General features: G+C 40.7%; 1 protein-coding gene across 1 annotated transcript in view; it reads right to left on the bottom strand.

Moving 5' to 3' along the window:
• COL25A1 (collagen type XXV alpha 1 chain) overlaps window positions 1-23,241 on the bottom strand; it is a 309,311-nt gene that overhangs the window by 83,947 nt on the left and 202,123 nt on the right. Inside the window, exons 8-12 of the mRNA XM_083459390.1 lie at window positions 11,246-11,317; window positions 9,144-9,251; window positions 7,022-7,057; window positions 3,454-3,480; window positions 356-400 (exon numbers count right to left, since the gene is read on the bottom strand). Coding sequence (XP_083315516.1) covers window positions 356-400; window positions 3,454-3,480; window positions 7,022-7,057; window positions 9,144-9,251; window positions 11,246-11,317 — 288 coding nt within the window. The remainder of the gene's footprint in view (window positions 1-355; window positions 401-3,453; window positions 3,481-7,021; window positions 7,058-9,143; window positions 9,252-11,245; window positions 11,318-23,241) is intronic.

The raw sequence follows: 23,241 nt of genomic DNA on the forward strand, positions 1-23,241 counted from the left end.
TCTGTAATCTCTCTGTCATCAGAAAAGGCAAAAATCCCACAGTGCCAATTCACTTCTTAAGCCCCATTCATTTCAGTTAGATTCGTATGCATGGAAACAATGTGTTGGATTGCAGCCATTTTTGTTACGTGTTGTTGATTGTGTAGGGGTGGTTTGCCACAATGTTTACAATCTGTATTTCCTATGCAATAAATTCACTGGGCCCATGACTTAATTTATTATTTACTTTATTGATCACTTGCTTTTTTTCTTTTTTTAATTAGAAAAATGCATGCCCTGATTAACTGGATTTGCAAAAATAATATTTTTGCTACTACAAACAAAAAACAAGGGTAGAAAACTGTGTGGGACTCACCTGTTGTCCATCCATTCCTGGGATACCAGGTGCACCAAAGGAACCCTGAAGAGAAGCACATAAATGGATTCAGGAAAATATATCACACTCCTCGTGAGATACCTCAGTGTAAATGCAGTGCTTTCGTTCCATATGTTATTATAACTGAGGAGTTTAATTAACCCACTGAAATTTCAGTGGCCTTGTTCTGTAAACTTGGACAGCACTCTTCTGAAATATGACTTATTTTTATATAATTGTTATTTTGATTCAGAATTACACTTGGTTAACTGTCACATTTTCAAGCTTGTGTGCGTGAGAATCTTTTTTTAAAAATTACAAAATTACAAAAAATTACAAAACATTATTATTATTATTATTATGGAGCAGTAGCAGAAAAAGTATAGCCAGTAAAAGTGTAAACAACCGAAAAAAGATGATCAACTCATATTTAGAACACACAAGATATCTCTGAATACACACACAGCTTTCTTGAGGCCCACACCAAAAACAAAATAGAAGATGGATAAATATTCATCAGTCAATGTTTTCTAAATATGTCATCCCACATAAGCTCATGGATTTGTGGAGGATAGCACCTCTATTTATATATTCGATAAAGCTCTTCTAGTTATATAATGAATTCAGAATTTTATTAGTCAAGAACTTCCTAACTTTTCTTAATCATAGTTTTCAATTAACTGAATGATATTTGTACATCCTTTGACACTTGTACAGAACACTAAAAATTAAACACTTATCCTTCAGTAGTACCTATTTTGAAGAGTAACCCCTAACATCTAGCACGTGCAATTATAGGAACAATGTTACTATGATCCACCTGGTATATCATCAATGCCTTAAAGATATAATTTGAAATAATTAAACATAAAATTGTCAAAATATCCTGATCCTTCATAATGGCATCAGTTTTATCGCCCTCAATCAGTGGGTAAATTAAATCGGAAATGGAGCCCAGCATTGAAAGTGGTTTTAATTTTAATAATAATAATAATAATAATATATATATATATATATATATATATATATATATATATATATTAAAACCAGCTATAGTGCAATTTGCTATTAGTTAGATGTCCTTCTGCCTTTCTGGAATAATTTGTATGTTGGCCTTTATGCATTTTCAATGACAGCTTGAAATTTGAACGAAACAGCCGTGCAGTGTACACCAGCACATCAGTAAGTTTTAGAGAAATAAATAAATCAAAACCACCAATTTATCTTTCATTTCTGAACAATTCTTCAGATCGTGCCATATGTGATTAAACATCTGTTCCAAAGGCCTGCTTGTAGCAAAGGAAAGAGGAACAGATGGAAAAGTTGCCCATGACAACAAATAACATTAGCCAGGACTTGTTGCAAACAGTTTAGGAACCCCTGGCAATTAGATTCCCCTTTTCTTTCTGGTTCAGTTCTAAATTAGAAGACTTACCTCTAGCGGAAGGTATTTGTGAGGTACTACAATGATAAGAAGCAAGCCCGTAGGACAAAGGTGCTGCTGCTAGGATTATCCAATGGGGATTTAATAAAATTAAGGTACATTTATTGGCTACTAACTTCTTAAGCTCATTTGGGTACTTTACTTCCTTAAAGATCCAACTTAGTTATTGGAACAACTGTTGTAGCTGGTCCAACGCAGGATAAAATCTTTCTGAACCCTATGCCTAAGCCTTATTTGTGAAGAAGGTTATAGAAATAAACAATACTTTCCAATATTGTCCATGTAACAACATAACAAAAGGGAGAGGCAGCAAGAATTGCCAATGATCATAGGCTTCCAGCAGATGCGAATCAGAAGCACTAGATTGGATTTCAACCTGTCCATGTTGGAATGAAGTTGCCCCTAACCTTGAGTATATTCTAACAGATTTGGCAGCATATCCTTAGGGCTACTGTCACATGAAAAAAGGCTGGGAATGTCGACAATGAATGAAATGGCCATTACGGAGCATTACTGAAATTTAACAATAGAAGACATGCTATAGTGAGAGAAGTAAATGCCAAAGTATTGGATACTCGTATAGTATTTGCTTGTCTTCTAGTTTCTTTCCAGGAATATAGAATGTGGGGGAATGTTTTCAAAATGGAATCTGTAGCTATAGATCTCCCGTGTCTCTTGCTGTAACTCTAAAATGGTGATAAGCAGATTACAGCAGCTTTAATGTCTGCTGTTACTGCTAACCACTCCATGTTCATTGCAACCCTACTTACTAGTATCATACTAGCAATGTGTTACTTAATTTTGTAAGGATGGTGATGTTAGAAAAGGAAATTATGTCTGCGATTTTGAAACAGAAGATTCATGCTTTTCCCCACCTACAATGCTACTAATTTTTCTTTTCAGCTTTCTTCAGCTTCTTCCTAAACATTTTAGTTTTATGAAACACCTACTATAATACATTAACTTTTAAAGATAGCTTTTAAAACAATTTTCTGTGAGCTGATGGGGGGGGGCTGGGTTAAATGCATAAACCCATTTAAACTGTTTTTAGTCTTGATATATTTAGTATTGGTTTAATGCTGCAGTCCATAAATCGCAGGTTCACTCTATCAAACTTTAGCCGTAAACCCTGATGAGTGTAAGTAATATCGGAAGCATTCACAGGAAGTGAGCTCTCAGGTTACTATAGAAATAGGAAGACACTGGCCAGCCACCAAGCACCATTTATCAGCGACACCTAGAATCCTTTGTTTCGTTTGGAATTTTTTTGGGGGGTGTGTGTCATATGGCAGTGATCTATTTGAATAACACCATGCCTCTCATTTGAAACTCTAGCTGTATATCCCACAATGTTTTAAGTTTGGTTTCATCAGTTTCCCAGCGTTGAAGAAGAAAACTGTAGTAACTTCTGTAACATGGAAGTTCAACAGATGGATCAAAAACAAGTCTTGCTTGGCATTGCTCAAGCTCCTTTCCCATACAGAGGGGCGGAGGATTGGGAATCTCATGCTATGTATTTTGGGAAAACAGAGCTTGACACAGACTAAACTAACTGCTTCAGTGTGGGATACAGTAGCTAATGCCCTTCATTCTGACAGCATGAAATTTGGCAGCACGAAGTATAATCACTTTCACAGCATCGTTTATACTATACCTTTTGTCCTGGAGGCCCCTGAGGCCCCTGGAAAGCAAAAAACAACAACAGTAATTCAATTAGCATAATAATGCAGCCAATTTAGCTTTAAATGACCAATTAAAATGCCCCATTGTGTAAATGTTCCTATGCTGGGTCAAAATCAGCCGATGTTTTTCACATCAAGGAAATGCAAAACTCTGTACTAGAAATGTATAATGGATGTTTTTTCTCCTCTGTTTAGCATTAACTACAAGCTGCAAAGGGACATGCGTGGCACTGTGGTCTAAACCACAGAGCCTAGGACTTGCCAATCAGAAGATCGGTGGTTTGAATTCCCGCAATGGGGTGAGCTCCCATTGCTCGGTCCCTGCTCCTGCCAACCTAGAAGTTCTGCAAAAATTCCAACTCCTGCTTATATCCATGTTAACTTTCTACATTGCACTCCAACCTGGCTCTTCTGATACCAATAAATCTGCCACTGTTGGACAGCATTTTCTATTCCTAATACCTGGTAAAAGCTAGTTTCAACTTTCCATGTTGGAATCTACATACATATAAAAACCATTCTCAAAATGCTTTTTTAAAAAAAGTGTTTTAAAAAATACATTGAATTTTCCATAAGGTTCACCATTGCCATCCAGTGTCACATTGTATATTGTACTTAAAACACACTTGAAACATTTTATTTGCAGCTGTATAGCTCAGTCTCATATTATGTATTTGACAGATGATAACATGACAACATTTTGTCAAGGACATATTTCCCTAGTACAAAATAGCTTGTCAAGAGGAACTAAAACCTGAGGGAAAAGTAGACATTTTACTAGCATGATAATATTAGGCGTGGAAAACAGGCATTCAATGCATGATTTACCCATGTAATGAATGATTTTGGAAGACATGTTTACTCTCCATCCACAATCATCATTGTGTAAGGAACTTGGGGGTTGTGGTAGTTAACAACAACAACTTCTATAAATTGACTTGCTGGGGATTTAAATCCAAGTTTCAAGAAAACCTAACTGACTTCTACAACTTGTTCCATATTTTGAAACCCTGACAAAAGGATTAGGGAAGTTCTACTAGCAGACTTCTGTCTTCCTTCACTCCTCACCAACTCCCTCAAAGCAAATCACCCACTAAGCCTGTGGATCTCCAGATGTTGTTGGATTTCAACTCTCATTAGTTACAGTCACCATGGCCAATGGTCATGGTTGATGGGAACTGTAGTCCAACAACATCTAGTGGACTGCAAGTTTCCCATTCCTGGCCAAGGCCACGCCGCTCTAGCACAACCTGGACCAAACTCCACTCTCATGGCAGAGCAGAAGTTGCTTGTCACATTCTGCCGCTATCTTTGTTTTAGGCCATACCTCTACAAGAACTAATCTGAAGCAGGGAGGGGGTTAGCATGACTAGGCCTTCATCTTTCATTAAGCCTTGTCACTCTAGTTACAAGCTATCTGCAAAAGGCCAGACGGTTGTTAAAGGCAACCACTCTGCTGCCTCTCCCTCCTCTCCTACCACAGAATAGCATATACCTTGCTGATTTCTCATGCACTTTCCACTGCTCTACCAAACTAGGCATAATTTACCAGTATTATACATGATATGCAAGCATCATGTACAAGTACAGATTGTCACAGTGATTAGAGTGTCGGACTAGGACCTGGGAGACCAGGCTGGCTCAAATCCCCACTCACCCATGAAGCTTACTGGGTGATTGTGAACCAGTTACTGCCTCTTTGCAGTTGTTCTGGGGATTAAATAAGGAAGGGGAGAACTATGTACACAACTTTGAGCTCTCTGGAGAAAAAGGTTGGATATAAATAAATAGCAATCGTTGTAATGTATTATAATTATAATGTTTGCGCCTGGAACGAAATATGTCCTTTAAAGTTAAGGCTTTTAATAAGTGATAGTAGTTTTACACTGGAATTTAAAGTATCTCTCGGGTCTTGTGTACGTATGCTCATGTACTTCCAAATATTGCCGAGTTCTTGTATTATATGAATCATGCATTATATCACTTTTTCCCAGCAAAGTGTCCGCCTCCAGCATTTGTGCATGGATATGCCAATTGTAATTAAAACCTCCCACAAAAATACACTTCAGAATTTATTCATACTGACAAGTGCTCCTTACCCTGTGAACTTTCAGCTCATTGAGTTGAGCCAAACAGCAGCCTTGTTCCTTGGAGGGATTTCTCCCATGCCATTGGGAGTAAGGGAGGCTTGGCCCTCCAAGCTATAAAGCCTTTGCAGATGACCTGTTCATGATCTATTTATGACTCTCTCTTTCTCTCTCTCTCCCCTGCCCCACCTTTCAATAAGCTCCCAGAGAGAACAATGGAATTATAGCTATTTATATACCAAAGGAGATAAATGGATAGCTAAATAGCAGAGTGAATATGAATAACCTGCAGTTTTGAACAATGGACATTTAAGCAAAGACAAGACAGGGAGGTCTGTCAGGGTATGTTGTTGTAGATAGATAGATAGATAGATAGATAGATAGATAGATAGATAGACAGACAGATTTTAAAAGCAGCTATGTTGGTCAATAAGGAAAAAACCCTCCAAAATCCACTTCATTAGACTCCATTAAAATATCACAAAAATTAACACTGGCAAGCTTTTGAGTTCTGCAGAACTCTTCATCAGGCAAAATTATGCAAAAAGCATAATTCCATTCCACAAAAACTATATTGTAGCCATAAGGTAGACCTAGGCCCAATATGGATATTGCAGGCTGAATAAAGTCTCTGCTACATATTCCAGGTATCATGTTGCGCATCTAAAATTCTGAGATAAAGAACCAATAGCTGCTCCTCATTTCTGAAAACATAAAGCCTCTTAAGCAAAGCACATGGGTCCCTGGTTAGGCAGAAAGCAGAGCTAGTGTTTCACTGTAGCTTTGGGTTGGTTTTGATGCAGTACTTTACCATGGTTTTCCCAACCTGAAATGTCTATAAGGAATGATAGTCATAATTAGAAACCCGGCTATTGCTTGGTCACTATTTCAAGCCCAAGTTGGCCATAGTAAGAATCAGGATGGTTCTTCCAGGTAGATGGTCACACCCAGAAGGGTTCTTCTCATCTTCTTAAATATCAGGCGTCTCTTTGTAATAATACAGTGAAATATCTGATATGTGACAATTTGAAGATCTCCATTGATATTCAGAATTGCTATCAACTGCTATGTTTTCTTCCAGGCCTATCTAAATGGCAGGACAAGAGAGAACTATTTAATGATTAGGGCCTTGTGAATAGCATTAAGATTTTGAAGAGAATATAATTTGGGATTAGTTTTTCTAACAATGAGTGTTAATGCTATAAGATATACCCTTTCCAAAAGAAAACAAAAAATCTACAAATTCCAACTTTTTCTTATGTTTGTGGAAACTCATGTGCATAGAGATCTCTGCCAGTTCTTTCATGACTTTGCCAGATAATTTACTTTGCAACTCCCATTGGCCTCACGAGTGGCATGCCATATATCTTGCAGCAAAAGGAAATGATTAGAGAAAGGAAACTATAATACTTCTTGCAGGTTGTTCTTATCAGTTAAAGAAATGAGGACTTACCAACAAGCCTTGTTCACCTGGCTTTCCTGGCTCTCCCTTAAACACAAAATGTTATCAACATCAATGCCATTCTTTACATTCAGTTTGTGCTTTAATAAATCATAGAGTTAACTGCTACGGGATGGCAAGTAGTCTAGATCACTGGTCTTAAACTGGTGGGTCAGGAACACAGCTTGATCCAAGGTGGGCCATAACAGGAGCACTACAACAGTAAAAGACTAAGGAATGTGTCCTCAAGTACATGCTTGGGTTAAAAGTGCATCCTGCATCTGAAAAGTCTAGATGGCTTTTAAAAGGGGATTGGAATAGACAAAGTTATGGAGGATATGTCTACCAATGGCCATTAGTGATGAAAGCTATATGGAGATTCTGGATGGGATTCATCAAATCAGTCCTCTCAGTGGAATCCCTGCACAAGGACTTCTTCCTGTGCACCTGGGCTTTCTTCTCCTGCCACATGCCCCCCAAAACTGGGTTGGGAGAACCTCCAGAATGGTGCATGGGGGGGACTGTAATGCTTGGCCTGATGAAACAACTTGACAACCACAACACTAATTTCCACCCTCCATGTTCAGAGGCCACTGAGCATCAGATGCTGCGGACCAACAACAGGGCGTGTTCTTTTTTTCTTTTTTAACAGGATTTATACACTGCTTAATCAGCACACTGCAAAATGGTTTGTATAAAACCATCTCTGTGCCTGCTTTGGGGCTTCCATAAAGCACTGAATTGGCAATTGCATGAAGCAGGGCTCTTCCTATGTTCTTTTAATGCCAACTGTCTCTTTGTTATATTGCAGTGAAATATCTATTGACGAATTTGTGACCATTTGGAGAGCACCTGCTATGCCTTGCTTACCAGAATTTCCTGGCCGCTGGTGCTCACAGAAATGTGACTAGATTCTATGTGCCACAGATCTGGCAGTGTTCTAAGAGGATATGCTCTTTAATTAGCTGGGTGGCATGTAACAATATTTTTAAGTGTTATAGGGCAGTTCTAATTTTAGACATAGAATCAGATCTAAGAGTTGATCAAGTACGTATCAGGCCAGGGATTATAAGGTGCTCTGATTTAAGTCAATAGTCATCATCCTCTGGAAGACAAATATGTCAATGCTTTGAAAATGAGTCAGGTGACATAAGAGCAAATTATAAATGCTTAAATGAGGGGCTGCTTCCCAGGTGGTGCTAAACTAGAACTATCATCATTGATGGGAGTTGAGAGTCCAGCAACATCTGGAAGGCCACATATTAGTCACCCTGGTCTAAAAGTAAATAAAAATGCTTTCTTACTCAATAAGAAATCAAACACCCATACATTAATAATTAAAGACTATTTGTTTATCTTCTCTTAATGTTAACTATCACCGAAGAAGCAGCTATAAAATCAAATGCAATGCCTTTGCTTTTTAAAGGTTATTCAGAATGAAGGTTGTGCAGAAATGCTTTTGCTATGAGTGCAATACAGCCACATAGCAGTTCTATAAAGTGAATGCCAGCCAGCTATCTAAAATTATTAGGAAAGATCAATATGCATTGAAGATAGAAGACCAGGGCATCTGGGTATTATTTCTGACGTTATTACTTATACCTGCCTTTTCCTCTGATGGAACTCTAGTGACTTGCAGGGGAAAAAACAAGATTGCTAAAAACATTGACAAAACAATAATTAAAAAAACAATTAAACACCATCACCACTATTATTATTATTACCATATTTTTCGCTCTATAAGATGCACAAGATGCACCTAGTTTTTGGAGGAGGAAAACAAGAAAAAAAATATTCTGAATCCCAGAAGCCAGAACAGCAAGAGGGATCGCTGCGCAGCGAAAGCAGTGATCCCTCTTGCTGTTCTGGCTTCTGGGATAGCTGGCGCAGCCTGCATTCGCTCCATAAGATGCACACACATTTCCCCTTACTTTTTAGGAGGGAAAAAGTGAGTCTTATAGAGCAAAAAATACGGTATATTACAGTGCCTAGTCACACTGTATCTGCAAGTAGCATCACACATTCCCAATGTGCATCTGTAATTTCACTCACAAAACATGGATAATGAATACTTCTCAGCTATAAGAAGCCTTTCTACGTCTATGATATTAACACACATGGATGGCTGACTCACCGGTAAGCCAGGCATTCCGCGAGGGCCATCTTTGCCAGTATCTCCAGGAGGACCCCTTGGTCCAGGAGGCCCTGGAGGCCCCGGGGGTCCAGCTTGTCCTTGGTCACCCTGAACACCAGTCAGTAAAATCAGCATTAGTAAGACAGCTTTCGAATCTTAGCAGATAAGCTCTCAATTGCACAAAACACAGTAAGAGAGAGAGACAGAGAGGCGATATTCAAGGGAAGAGTTTGTGAAGGGGCAAAAGAGCTCAAAGTATATGCTAAACAAGGATCTTGATCCAGCTGTGTGCAGAACCATCAAGATGGTTGGTGCTGTCATATTTGACAGCACAGCACCTGTGTGTGGAGAAAAGGGGGCTGGACTCCAACCTCTCAGCCTCAAAGAACTTATTGGCACTACTGATGGATTCTCAGGTGGCAGCAGAGACTAGGACCATAGCCAACATACGCTAGTAAGCTGGCTGTGGCTGATCCTCTCAGACAAGGATTTGGCCTCAGTTATCGGTGTTTTCACAAGCTTCCTGCTTGGATTACTGCAATGTACTCTATGTGAGGCTGCTGTTGAATATGCTTTGAAAGATGCTAGTGTCAGCCGTCTGAAATGGGACTTTCACCTAAGGTTCTGGATACAAAGACAGAATCAAATCCACACTCCTAGCCCTAAAAAAACCTAGTGCAGCCTATAACCATGTGCATAGTGCCTCATTACACATAGAATCATAGAATCATAGAGTTGGAAGAGACCACAAGGGCCATCGAGTCCAACCCCCTGCCAAGCAGGAAACACCATCAGAGCACTCCTGACATATGGTTGTCAAGCCTCTGCTTAAAGACCTCCAAAGTAGGAGACTCCACCACACTCCTTGGCAGCAAATTCCACTGTCGAACAGCTCTTACTGTCAGGAAGTTCTTCCTAATGTTTAGGTGGAATCTTCTTTCTTGTAGTTTGGATCCATTGCTCCGTGTCCGCTTCTCTGGAGCAGCAGAAAACAACCTTTCTCCCTCCTCTATGTGACATCCTTTTATATATTTGAACATGGCTATCATATCACCCCTTAACCTCCTCTTCTCCAGGCTAAACATGCCCAGCTCCCTTAGCCGTTCTTCATAAGGCATCGTTTCCAGGCCTTTGACCATTTTGGTTGCCCTCCTCTGGACACGTTCCAGTTTGTCAGTGTCCTTCTTGAACTGTGGTGCCCAGAACTGGACACAGTACTCCAGGTGAGGTCTGACCAGAGCAGAATACAGTGCTATATGCAGGTCTAGGGGATTGTACACTGACTACCTACATTAGGATGACTTCAGTTTGTGAAGTTTGTTTTCTGCATTAGGACACTATGCAGGAATGTTTAACACAAACTTACAAAATTCTACCGATACATTTCTGCCATGGGAGTAGCCAGGACTTTTGTTAGGGGGGCAGGGAGGCAGAACCTCAGTTTGCTATGTATTTTTATTTATGGGGGGGGGCAGCTGCCCCTCCCTGCCCTCCCTTGCTATGCCCATGATTTCTGCAAAGGGGCAAATGTTTACTTGGCCAGCATGTTCATTTTAAAGACTGAGTGATTAGACCTGTGTGGAGGCCGTAAAACTTTTATGGGCAGCTTACAAAACTGGTTCATGAGACCCAGCAAGCGACACTGACTGAGCTCTAAGCAGGCTCTGAAATATAACTGCCTTGTTGAAAAGCTGTACAGTACTTTTCATGCTATAAATCAAACAGCAATAATATTTAATCTCTCTTTAGCAGCCATTTTATAGCGACAATTGAGAAACAACATTTACAGCTTCAAATATATCCACATTGGAATAATTTAATCTAGTTGGGCAACGAACCGTTAAATCTTCAAAAATACTAAGTTCTGTCCAGTTTCCAGTAAAAAGCTAACAGAAAATAGTTGGCAAAATTAATTTTGTGGTTTACGGCAAAGCTCCATGCAGTGTCTTCTAGCCCTTTGCAAATAAATAAATAAATAAATAAATAAACAAATAAATAAATTCCATTTCATTATGAACAATGTGGTTCAGCAGTATTTACAATTCAGCAATCAGCTGCAAGCAAAAGCATGGCAAAAGGTGCAGAGAGAGATTAAGCACTACCTTAATGAGGCGGCGTTTAATGAGCTGCTGATCAGCAGAGAGAAACCCATGATTGATTTTAGGAAACACCATCTGATCAGGCAGGTGAGGTCAAAGGTTGAAGTTCAGAGGTGAAAGAATTGGAGAATAGACATCAGAAGGCCCCAAGAAAGAAATAGAAATATATACATTAGACTTGCAATAGCAAATATAATAAACAACTGGTGCTTGTGTCCGATAAAGGAATCTATGCTTTCTTTTAAAGGAATTGCAGCACTAATCTAAAGAGAGAGAGAGCAGGAAATCATCTATTCATTACATTGCCACCTAATGAATGAAAAGGTAATGCAAGTCAAGCTTACTCTTCTCTTGCAACTATGGTTTTTATTCTTTTTTGGCCAAGATTTAGAACTACACTGAACACCTTTATTATGCTTCACAAGCAAAGATTCCTAGAGACAAAGCACCAGTTCAGCATTTAGTCAGACTTTCCAAACAGCATATTGTGCCATGAAGAATGATGCCGTTAAAATGACATACTGAGTCTGCTGGTCCATAGATAGCTTAAATCATTTCTGCTTAATACTTGAAAAAATTGAAAACATGAAGCCATGAATGCATAATAAACTGCATTATTACCCTTAGCGTTTTGACGTAGATTCATTTGAGGCATTGTGCATCCTTGTGTGCCCTTTACAAGCAGAGTTGCAATACAGTTCCTGCTAAGAAAATTCTCATTAAGAACACACACGGCTGGAAGCTGGCAGAGATACCAGCATACGTAATCCTAGCCTTGTGCCCTCTCATACGTCAGGTAGTTCCACTGATACCTGGATAGCACAACAGCACTGAAGCAGCACGTGTGATGACAATTACGATATGCAGGGTGGGCTAGCCGGCTTCCAAAAACAAACTAAGCATTCATGACACTTCTATGCTGATACAGAAAGACTGGCTAGCTGGTACAGGTCAGCCACAAACCTTGACGGTCAGGATCTGATTACTGTGAAGAGCAGCAACTGTGGGAAAGCCTGGCAGACCCTAGGAACACACACATGGTACCAAAATAACACGACACAAAACGTCACACAGAACAACAACTTAATAACAGACATGACATTTAATAGGTTCTTATCTCTATCGTTATTTTTGTTGCTAAGGGTGGCCTGTTAGAGATTCTGTTTTCTATTGAGGGGTCCAAGAAAGAGTAAGGCCACTCAGAATTATAAATGTTTAATTTTTTAAAAAAACAACATCAGGTCACAATTGTGAATATTCATTAGTTTTTAGTACATTAGCAGGAGAGAAAGACACCCCTTTTTTTAAGCATATGTTAAGCTAAGGCCACAAGAGCCGTGTAGGCAAAAAACTCTGAAACAACAGATCTTTTTAACTTCATTTTAAAATCCTCTCTTTAGCATGCAACACAAAGAACATGAACTGACAGTATTTATAGACATTAATACACTGGACATTGGACTAATACTAGATCCAGAGTGTTAAAAAAACAATTGAGAGCAACATTCGATAATGTATAGAGCTGTATTTCATGTACATGATGAAGTTCAACTCTTCCATTTCCCATTGACTGGCTCACTGCTATATTTTAACACCCTTTATACAATCAGAAAAGGCTGTCAGATGTGACAAGAGCACCCAGCTTCTTATACCTCACGAGTACTGCACTGGATGATTGAGAAGGAGGGGTGTATTAGAGGCCAGCAACCTTTGCAATATAGGTGAAAAATGTCCTCCGATAATCTTCAGGGCAGAATGTTACACAGAGAGCCCCTGAGATTACTTCTGATTTGCCACAGGATCCTGCTTTTTCCTTTGCTTTTTACTCTTAGTGTAAGTCATTACCAACACCTATTTTTTCCTCATAAAGTTCTGCTTAAGGGAATCAAGAAGCGCCACCTCTTCTTTGGAGTGTTTTAAAATAATTTTGTTAAAGCAAAGGCCTTTCCTATCAGTTTGCTCTTACACATTTCCATTAATTTTGGTTCAGCGATTCATCACTTAATTCTATGGAATGAGAGAGGATTACTTTTTTAAAAGATCAAAGCAAATATTTTGGTTTGGTTACTTCTTTAAAAAAACACTCTTGTGGCCCCCAAAAGTTTTGAATACATATCATTTACATAAAATAACACTCCCCTCCAAATTCAGATAAGCAGAGGACAAGAAACCCCACTTACAGAAACAGGAAACTAGATGGAGTTTTCATTAATTTTACTGCTCAGTATATGTGTTGAAGAACAGGGGTGTGGAACTTAATTGGCGCAAGAGCCACAGTCCCTTATGAGGAACCTTCCAAAACCCATACGCTGGTACAGTGGTACCTTGGTTTTGAAGCGTCTCAGAAGCTGAACATTTTGATTTTCGAATGCTGAAAACATGGAAGTAAATGCTTTTGTTTTCGAACACACCTTGGAAGTCGAATGGCTTCCGCTGCATGTTTTTCAATTTTCTCCATTGAACTTGCAGCCAGCCCTTTGTGCCTCAGTTTTCAAACATTTTGGAAGTCGAATGGTCTTCTGGAATGGATTACGTTTGAGAACTGAGGTACCACTGTAGTAGGCTAGACCAGAGGTAAAAGTGCTCAGAGTAATGGATGTGACTCTTAACATTGTACAGGGGCTGCATTGCAGAAACACTCGTATCGGAGGTTTCAACATATACATACCGAATGCACACGTTTCTCTATCCAGCTACTCAAAAGGCATTGGCAACTAAGAAAGGCATTCCCACTAAGAAAAAGCAAAGGACGAAGGTGGGATGAAGGGATGGGGAGCAGTGTGGCCAGGAGAGGAGCTGGATAGAGAAGGCTGAGGCCACATCCAGAACCAGAGCCTGAGATTCCCAGCCCTTGTTGTTTAGATATATCCACCTCTTTTCCCCTCTTATGATAACCAGAATTCCTGTGATTCATTAGCCTTTTTCTGCACGTTACAGCTTCAACTCTTACGGAATAAAAACAGAAACTAAGTCCAAAGAAATTTATATCGGTTTTAAAAGCGGATCAATTTTCTTTTAAAAAGTAATGTTAATTAAAATGACCATTCTAGGGGGAAATTGAACATCTTTTTAACAGGATAATTTTTATTCAGAAACCTTGACAACTGCAAATACATGACTAGCTATTTTTCACCTTCTCACCCCTTGCCTTTTCCTGTAAGACCTATTGCAGTCGTTAAGAGTCGTCAACAGGCTCATCTCAGCTATCTGCCAGTCTCCCATTCCCACCACCCTTCTGAGTAATACCCCTCCCCACCTTCTCACTATATAGAAGGATCTGGCAACTTCTGTTTCAGTGTATCTGAAGAAGTGTGCATGCACACGAAAGCTCATACCAAGAACTAACTTAGTTGGTCTTTAAGGTGCTACTGGAAGGATTTTTTTTATTTTGACTATGGCAGACCAACACGGCTACCTATCTGTAACTGCAAATATGTAACTCAAGAATATCCACTGTGAATTTTCATAATGAAATTGATAAAATTCATGTGGGCACATCCACAAATTTAGATGACTTTTAAAAAGGATTAGGTGAGTTCACAGACGTATGATAGCCAAAGGTAATCTAAATGTACTGAGGCATTTCACCTCTACATACCAGATTCTGGGATCAAAGAATATGCCTATTGCCCCCATTACTTGACTGTGATCTTCCAGGATATAGTTGGAAACAACATGGTGTAGTAGATAGTTCTTAGTCTGATGTACTATGCATTGTTCTTAAGCTCAGTGATTTACAACCATAATTTATACTGCAGGATTAGCTGTGTAGGGAACAATCCTACAGTCATTGTAGGCACCACAGGATATAGTGCATCACCCCCTCAGTGGGTGGAGAGGAAGATCTGTCTTCTGAGAAGGAGGTATGTACATGGATGCCTCCTTGGAGTAACATTAGAAAGGTCTACTACCATTGTTCTTCCACTGTCAGTGGTGCTCCAATACCTGAGAAGGCAATACAGAGATGGGGATTGGGGACCAGTTTAGAACTGCCCAATCAAAAAAACCAAAAACCAGAACAGGGGTGGGAAGTACACCAACTCTGAAGCTGGCCTACTGATTCCAAAACCCATACATGGAACCAATGGGAGGGAAATACAAAGTGTGGGGAGAAAGGAAAGGATGGCAATGGTTGAAAAAAGGAGTCAGTCCCTTACAGCTTGGGACTTCATAGTTTCTGCATTGTGGATTCCCTCACCTGGCTCTAGGTAGGAGCCATAGCTCAGTGATAGAGCCAGAGGCATAACTAAGATCCCTTTCACCCTTGGCAAGGTGCTGTATCAGTGTCGTGCCACATCTCCCCCCAAAAATTACTTTACTGCAATAGCTGCATTAGAAATTGCTACATTTTACGCAGCCCAAGTACTCAAAGTGTCTGGAATGAGGGTGGGAAAAAACTGCATGCCTTTGTGCTGGACAGGAATCTTTCCCTACATTTGATCTCACCATGACAGTGCCTGTTGTCATGCACTCCATAGTCTGTATAGGTGATTTTGTACCACCTCTGTGCCTGTGCCCCTGGTGGGGCCAGTTCTGTCAACCCCTAGGTACGCCCAGGGCTGTATTAAGCATATGCAGTGCCGGGGTGCAAAGATCCACCCCCTCAGGTTGCCCAGTCCCAGGTGTGCAGGAGGGCGGAGCCAGCTGGCCGCCTCAGCATCTCTCTGGCTCGGTCACCCCCGAACTCACAGCACAGAAGTGCCTGCAGCAGAAGAGCCCGCTGCAGCAATCCAACTGATGGGCGGGCTCTTCCCTGGACTCAACTTTTGGGCCCCGGACTCTTGGCCTGGTGCCCCTGAGAGCCCAGTGCCCGGGTGCCCCGCACCCCTAGCGCCTATGGGTAAGATGGCCCTGAGTACACCTCTGGGTAAAGCACATGCTGACATCTTAAGTTAAAAAGGTTCTGACAGCAGGTGATACGAAAGACTTCTGTTAGAGGTCTTGCAGACAATACTGAGCTAGATGGACAGTAAGCTTGACCAGCATGAGGCAGCTTCCTGTGCTCTCCTATGTTCTTTGCCCAACTTTGCAAGAAAGCTACCCTTCCTTCAGGAATGAAGCAATCTGTGCAGGAAGTTCCTGTTGTAGGAGGCTTGCTGTGACTACCTTTGGATAACTGCTCCACAGACAGCACTTCATAATTTCCCTGCATATTTACAGCACGGTAATATATTATGTAGCTTCCTTTGTGAACGCTGCCGGCTGTGAGCAAACCTTTGCCTATCTACTGTGCCTCTCAGGGTAGAAACAGCAAAGTCTGCTTTTGCTCCTGACCTTGCTGCACAAGCTTACATATTCCTGTGAAGATCTGGCAAACAAGGCAGGAATTGCCACCTGCTGCTCACTTGCACTTCGTACATTTGCAGCCAGCTGCTACTATTTCACATCAGATCACTCGAGCTGAAGGCCAGAGTGATCCTGACACATTATATGATGGCCTCCCCGCCCTACAACCACCTCAAGCTCCAATTAATCTCTCAGGCGGGTGCTCATTATTGTACCTGCTCTAGGGAATATAGTGTCTTGCATCGTTCCCCGTGTATTGCCAAAGACTCGCAGCAGGAGCTTTATATAAACCCTTTTATTGCAACTGCTGCTTTCTCCATCAGCAGCCAAACTAAAACAATAATACACCACAGAGTATGAGAAGGCCAAAGGGCATTCTTCCTCCCAACATGTGCATTCATTCAAAGCAGAGCTTTAATTTTAATGGAGGGTGTCACTTCTTGGAAACTTTGCAGTCATAAGAAATAATCTGATATGAAATGGTTGTATTCTTGGGAGGGGGAAGGGAATGTTTTGTAAGCAATGCAGCCTCTTCAAAAAATGTGGCATTCAGTGATCTATTTCTACTCACGCCATGGCAGGGAATAAATGTTCCAATGAGACGTCTTTGGGTTTTAAAAGTATTTGCATTCCTCCAGAGTTCTGCATCATCCACAAGTAAACAGTTTTGGATAATGGCACTTCCTCATGCAAATAATTAATGATGACGCTGAAGAGCATCAGATCTAGCACTCTAAAACTTCATAGGATAATTTATGACTATTACTATTTTTTCACCTAGGTGCATAGTCAAGTTGTCATAAATGCATCTAACACACATTTTGATTCATGTTTTATTCTACTGCTATCATTTTGCAGTGAACTGTGCTCACATCAATGGGGGAAAACCAATATATGCATGTAAATAAACAAATATATGCTTTCTTAGATTAATGTCAGTCAAGCCCTAGTTTCAGTCCATTTCACAAAATCGTAGAATTGTAGAGTTGGAAGGGATCCTGAGGGTCATCTAGCCCAACCCCCAAAAATGCAGGAATCTCAACTAAAGGATCCATGACAGGTGGCCTTATCAAACCTCTGCTTAAAAGCCTCCATTGAAGGAGAATCCACTACCATCCAATAATGCTAAAAACCTCTGGGCAATTCATCATATACAAAGAACCAACCATCTTTCCAGTTTTACATCCCCCCTTCCAATATTTCACATTTATCAGCTTCAAAGCGCAACACAAACCCATCTGAAGTGCGCCTTATAACATATAAAATGTTCAGTTCCAACTGAGGAATAAATAACACATTCTCAACCATTTGCTCCAAACAACCAATTTTTGCAACTCATTTTGTAAGACATATCCCAATATCTATTTAATTATTTATGAAGACATAAAACCAAGCAGCTCTGGATGTCTTCCTGATAAAATCATGTTTGCTACTAGTAATCATTATACTGTATATGCTTAATTAGGGCTGGGACTTGAAACAAGAGTGGAGTGCATTTAGTGAACATTTTCTCACCCTGAAGGGCAATGCCTATTAAGGATGTACTGACCACACATCGTTTTGCCAAATCTAATGCACTGTGTGATTATTTCATTGTTATGGGGAAGGGAAAGAACTATTCCAAACTTTCAGGAGAGTAGAGCTGTCATCAGGAAACCAGCACACACACACACACACACACACACACACACACACACACACGATGCACTACGGACAGGGGGTATTTCAGGAAACTTTTTAGTTAGCTTGAAAAGTTACCCTTTTCATATTGCAAATCGTTTCTGGGCAGCATTATTTCAGCCCTAATTTTAATTATGTGAATTAGTACCTCTGTGGGGGATGGACTCAAAATCGGCTAGTAGATGTTTAATTATAACAATGGGTTGACTAATCTATCAACATCCTGCAACAGCATTCTACCAAATGGAGCTGTTTTTTTGTGGGAGGACTGCAATTCACATATAATATGATGTGGCTAGTTGAAAAGGAAGTGCACTTTCTGATAGGTTAGCTCACATAGGAACTCGATTCTGGGTTCAACAGCCCAATCAGAGGTTTGCGAACTTACTAAATGGATTGGCCAAATGAGTATCTTTCAGCCTCAACTACATGCTCATAAACCTGGCATGGCATGGGACTGTGGTAAAGATGAAGTAGACATGAATCACAAACCACTACAAGTGCTGCAGAATTTATTACTTCTGCTTTATTATTGAGCATCTGCTCATGCGTTAGAGAGGCAATCAGAGGCAAAACAAGGGTTAATCATACAAGAATATTAACTAGAGAGTCCTAACAGTTTTACCAAAGCAAAAGAATCTGTTTAATCACTCAAGTTAACAAAGGTTAAGATAATAAAAGGAAGTTCTGAATGCCTTCGCTTTCTGGAACTTAATCCCTCCTGCTGAAGACATTTGAAAGATGCTATCAGTTGCGTACAGCCCCAGCTGTTAAAAAAATTTACTTGGAACACTCCATGTGGAGAAAATAATTTTATGAAAATAGTTAAGTATGCACCCTGTGTGGCTTCTTATTGCACCTAGACCCCAAAACTAATTTAAAGTCAGCTGCTGGATAATGATTGTGAGACCTGATAAACAATAAATCTTTTCTATATCAGAACTGAATGGCAGTAGTGCTTTATTATCATTTGCAGAAAGGGGATAGGAAATAGATTAACATACTCAATTAGAGCCGTTTAGTGCATGCTCAAGGTCTATTTTCATTAATTACTGCTCTGGTTGGACAATAAATCATGAATGATCTTCAAGTGCCAAGGTTCTTTAAGTAAAAGTCATTTTGAAATATTGGAAGTGCTTGCTAATTTCTCTAGTGCAAAGATTTCCAAGTACAGCTGAAGTAAACAGAAGCTGTGCATTGGGTGGTTCACAGAACTGTCTGGCTTAATTCTCCCTTCTTCAGGATAAAACTGATGGAGAGCTCTTCAGACATTTGGTGATATAAGTGTTTACAAAAAGAATAACTCTTCAGGAGACTTTAATATGTATTAAGCCAGTTTCACTTGTAGAAGTTGACCTGCAATACCCTAAATGAAATTCTCCTGTAAATAGGCCAGAGGTTTTCAACCTTTTTGAGCCCATGGCTCCCTTGACCAACTACATTCTTTCTGTGGCACCCCTGTGGGGTTCAGAAGCCCAGTTATGGCAGCCTCTCACCCTTTTTCAAATACCCTCCCTTGTGGAGTGTTTCCTCAGCTTCCTCTCCTTGAGAGTCCTCTGGGCAGCCGCTGCTGCCACCCCTGGTCTCTGAACTGCCTCTGCTACCCCAAAGAGAGGTGTATGGAACCTACTAGTAAGCAAATTTCTGTTCACTTTGAAAGTTGAGCTTAGCTCTGTGAGGAAAGGCCATGCGAAACTCACACCTCCACCTTCTTGTCTCTCCACTTCCTCTGCTTCAGGGAAGGTAGAAAGGTTGCCAGATCAACACTTTGAAAATAATGCTGTAATGTGTGTTCCATGCAATGCTAATGTGCCTCAAACTAGTAGGTGTAGGGCCTACTAGCACACAAATTTCATTCACTTCTGTCAAAAGGTGGGGAGGTATCCTAATAGTGAATGGGAGGTACAAAGCAGACTTGGATAGACCCTGGATCAAACTGTTCAGTCTACAAAGCACCTTAAAATGAAGTGGAATTTCTAGAAGTACCTAATCAAGGGACCCTGACCACTAGGTTCAGTCGTGGCCGACTCTGGGGTTGCGGCGCTCATCTTGCTTTATTGGCAGAGGGAGGCAGCGTACAGCTTCCAGGTCATGTGGCCAGCATGACTAAGCCGCTTCTGGCAAACCAGAGCAGAACATGGAAACGCCGTTTACCTTCCTGTTGGAGCAGTACCTCTTTATCTACTTGCACTTTGACGTGCTTTCGAACTGCTAGGTTGGCAGGAGCAGGGACCGAGTGACGGGAGCTCACCCCATTGCAGGGATTCGAACCGCCAACCTTCTGATCAGCAAGTCCTAGGCTCTGTGGTTTAACCCACAGTGCCACCTGCGTATGGTCAGTGCACATTCCTAATTTTTACTGGACAAGGAGTCAATTGTGTACTCCGGAAAGAAGAAACAGTGAGAATATTAGCTATACACTGTCTAGATCTGGAAATAAAAAAAAAATGTTCCTGTGTCAGTCAGCTAGTTAAATATTTATGCCTGGGTGCCTAATATTTTAGAGCCACAACTGTTACTAACCATATTAGTATCTTTTTTTCCCAGAGGACTAAATTCTTATAATTAGAAACTATAATCTAGTTTCTTCACTCAATAATCCTGTGAAATAAGAGTTACTGAGTTGCCAAAATCCATTTAGTATAAGGTGTCCGTGGTTTAATAGCAGCAAGTCTACCAGTCCAACCCAAACAATTTACTCTCTGTGCCATTGTGGAAACTTGCCAGAGGAAGTAGATGCTTGCCACCTCTCTACTGCACTTCAGTGCCAAGATAAAGTTGCCCAAAGGGTAGGATCATGCACAAAAGCCAAGCAACACAATGTGTTTCATCTGGTATTATTGTGGCCAGGTTCTGAGAAACACATTTCTCAGATATGGTATAAGCTCTCCTTTCCCATCAGTATGCAATTCAGTTCACTTAGAGACTGCTACCCCTAACAGCTGGGGAAGTTTTTGTTTTTGGGCAGAGCAGTGATATGAAACTGAGTCTCTGACTTCCATTTTTCCACAGTTGCTACTGCATCAGAACAAAGCAATGCAACAGGTAAAAGCTGAGCCAAACAAGGTTCTATTGCTGTCCTAAAGAGATCTCTTCTTATGCTGCAACTTGTGGCACAACTCTCACATCAAATTCAGCTGTTCACAATCTGAGAACTGCACATTGGCTGTGATATTGTGAGGGATATTTGATCTTGGTGCTAGAATTATCACTACCTTCAGCTGACATCCTGAAACACACTGCCACTCCAAACTACTGGATGCAAATACTTTTCAAAACAAACACACATCAAGCTACGCTTCCAGTTAACCAGTTATACAGGCTGACTTCTGAGAAGTTTTTTAAAAATGTCTCTTAGCATTTACTTTTAAAAATTATTAAAATGAATAATTTGGGTAATGACATTTGATTTCACATGGGTAAGAGTCTTTGCAGTGCAATCTTATAAATGTTTACTTGGAGTAAGACTGTGTTCAGATGAGAATGAGTCTAGCCTCAGATGTCTTCCTCTACCTCAAGCATGGTTACAAGGAGATCAGGAGTTTCTATCTCCATTTTAAAATTAATTAGAGTTTGCTGTGTCATCCAAATCCTAATCTTAGCTATGGTTAGTGAAAACAAGTCAGCTTACACTACACTATGGTTTAAATCTGGCTCATTCCCACCAACCATAGTTAAAATTAACCACAATTGCAATTGGCTTTGGATGGCATGACAAGCTGTAAATAATCACAAGCTTCCCAACTCCTCCATGCTGGTGTGGGGAGCGTTCAAGTCCAGGGGAAGGCGACAATCATTCTTATAATGCTAAATTATGGTTTAGTCCAGTGGTTTTCAAAGTGTGTGGTGCACTGCAGTGATGTGGCAGGAGAGGCTGATAGGAAGATTCAAGGGCAATGAATATAATATTTTGGGAACAATTCATGTTCTTATGTACCTGCATTATTTTATATTTTATGGATGCCCCATGATCATATTATAAAGCAGTTGTGTTCTACGTTATAAATCAAGCACTGCTAGGAGTTGTTACAATGCATACCAATAAAAAATTCGGGGTGGAGGGAGCAATTTTTGTTCTGAAAGTGTGGCCCAGAGAAAAAAGTTTGAGAACCACTGGTTTAGTGTTTTCAAGGGTGGTGTGTCCCATTTTGCCACTTGACGGTCTGTTTCTAGCACCTCCAAGCTGGCTGGAAAAATCTCCTGTCTGAAACTGCTAATCAGTGTCAACGTTACTGAGCTAGATGGACCCAGTGGTGTTGCAACGGGGGGGGGGCGCGGTGCGCCCTGGGTGCCATGTCTGGGGGGGGGGTGACAAGAAGGCACCCCGCGGGGGCTCACGGCGGCGTGAGCAGCCATCACGCTGCCACAGCTGCATGTGGAGGATCCTCAGTTCTCAGCTGCAGCCACACATGCGCTGTACATAGCGGTTTGCCGCTGGCGCTGCTCAAGCGCCGTACGGATGGCGATGAGATCCCTCTGTTACCACTACAGCCATGAACGGAGGATCCTCCATTCGTGACTGCAGCCGCGAGCAGAGGATCCCAGCACTGTCTGTATGGCACTGGAGCGGCGTCGCTATGTATGGCGCATGCGCTGTATGTAGTGACACCACACATGCACAGTACATAGCGGTTTGCCGCCCTGGGTGTCACAATGCCTTCATTCGTCCCTGGATGGACCAATGGTTTTACTACTGTTTTAGAGTCCTTGGCCACTCATTTACAGTGATAAGGACAGTCAAGCTCACTACAGCATTTTGTATTCATAATAAAAGTTTGAAAAACAGAGTAAAAATGCTGAAGTCGTGAATATGGAACTAAAAAGTTCAAACTGTTAAAAAGAAAATCCCTGAAAACTGTTCTGGCTCTGTAAACTATTTTCAAAACCACATTCCTTGCCTGCCATATAACATCAAATGTGTAGGACCCTATCCAGAAATCCTGAGTTCATAAATGCTTCATCATGACTATATATGGCCGTTATGAAATTCCAAAGACATAATAATGTTCAGCCTAAAACATGTTGGCCAGGAT

This window comes from Podarcis liolepis, assembly GCF_965112155.1.
Source record: "Podarcis liolepis genome assembly, chromosome: 9".
Taxonomy (NCBI): Eukaryota; Metazoa; Chordata; class Lepidosauria; order Squamata; family Lacertidae; genus Podarcis; species Podarcis liolepis.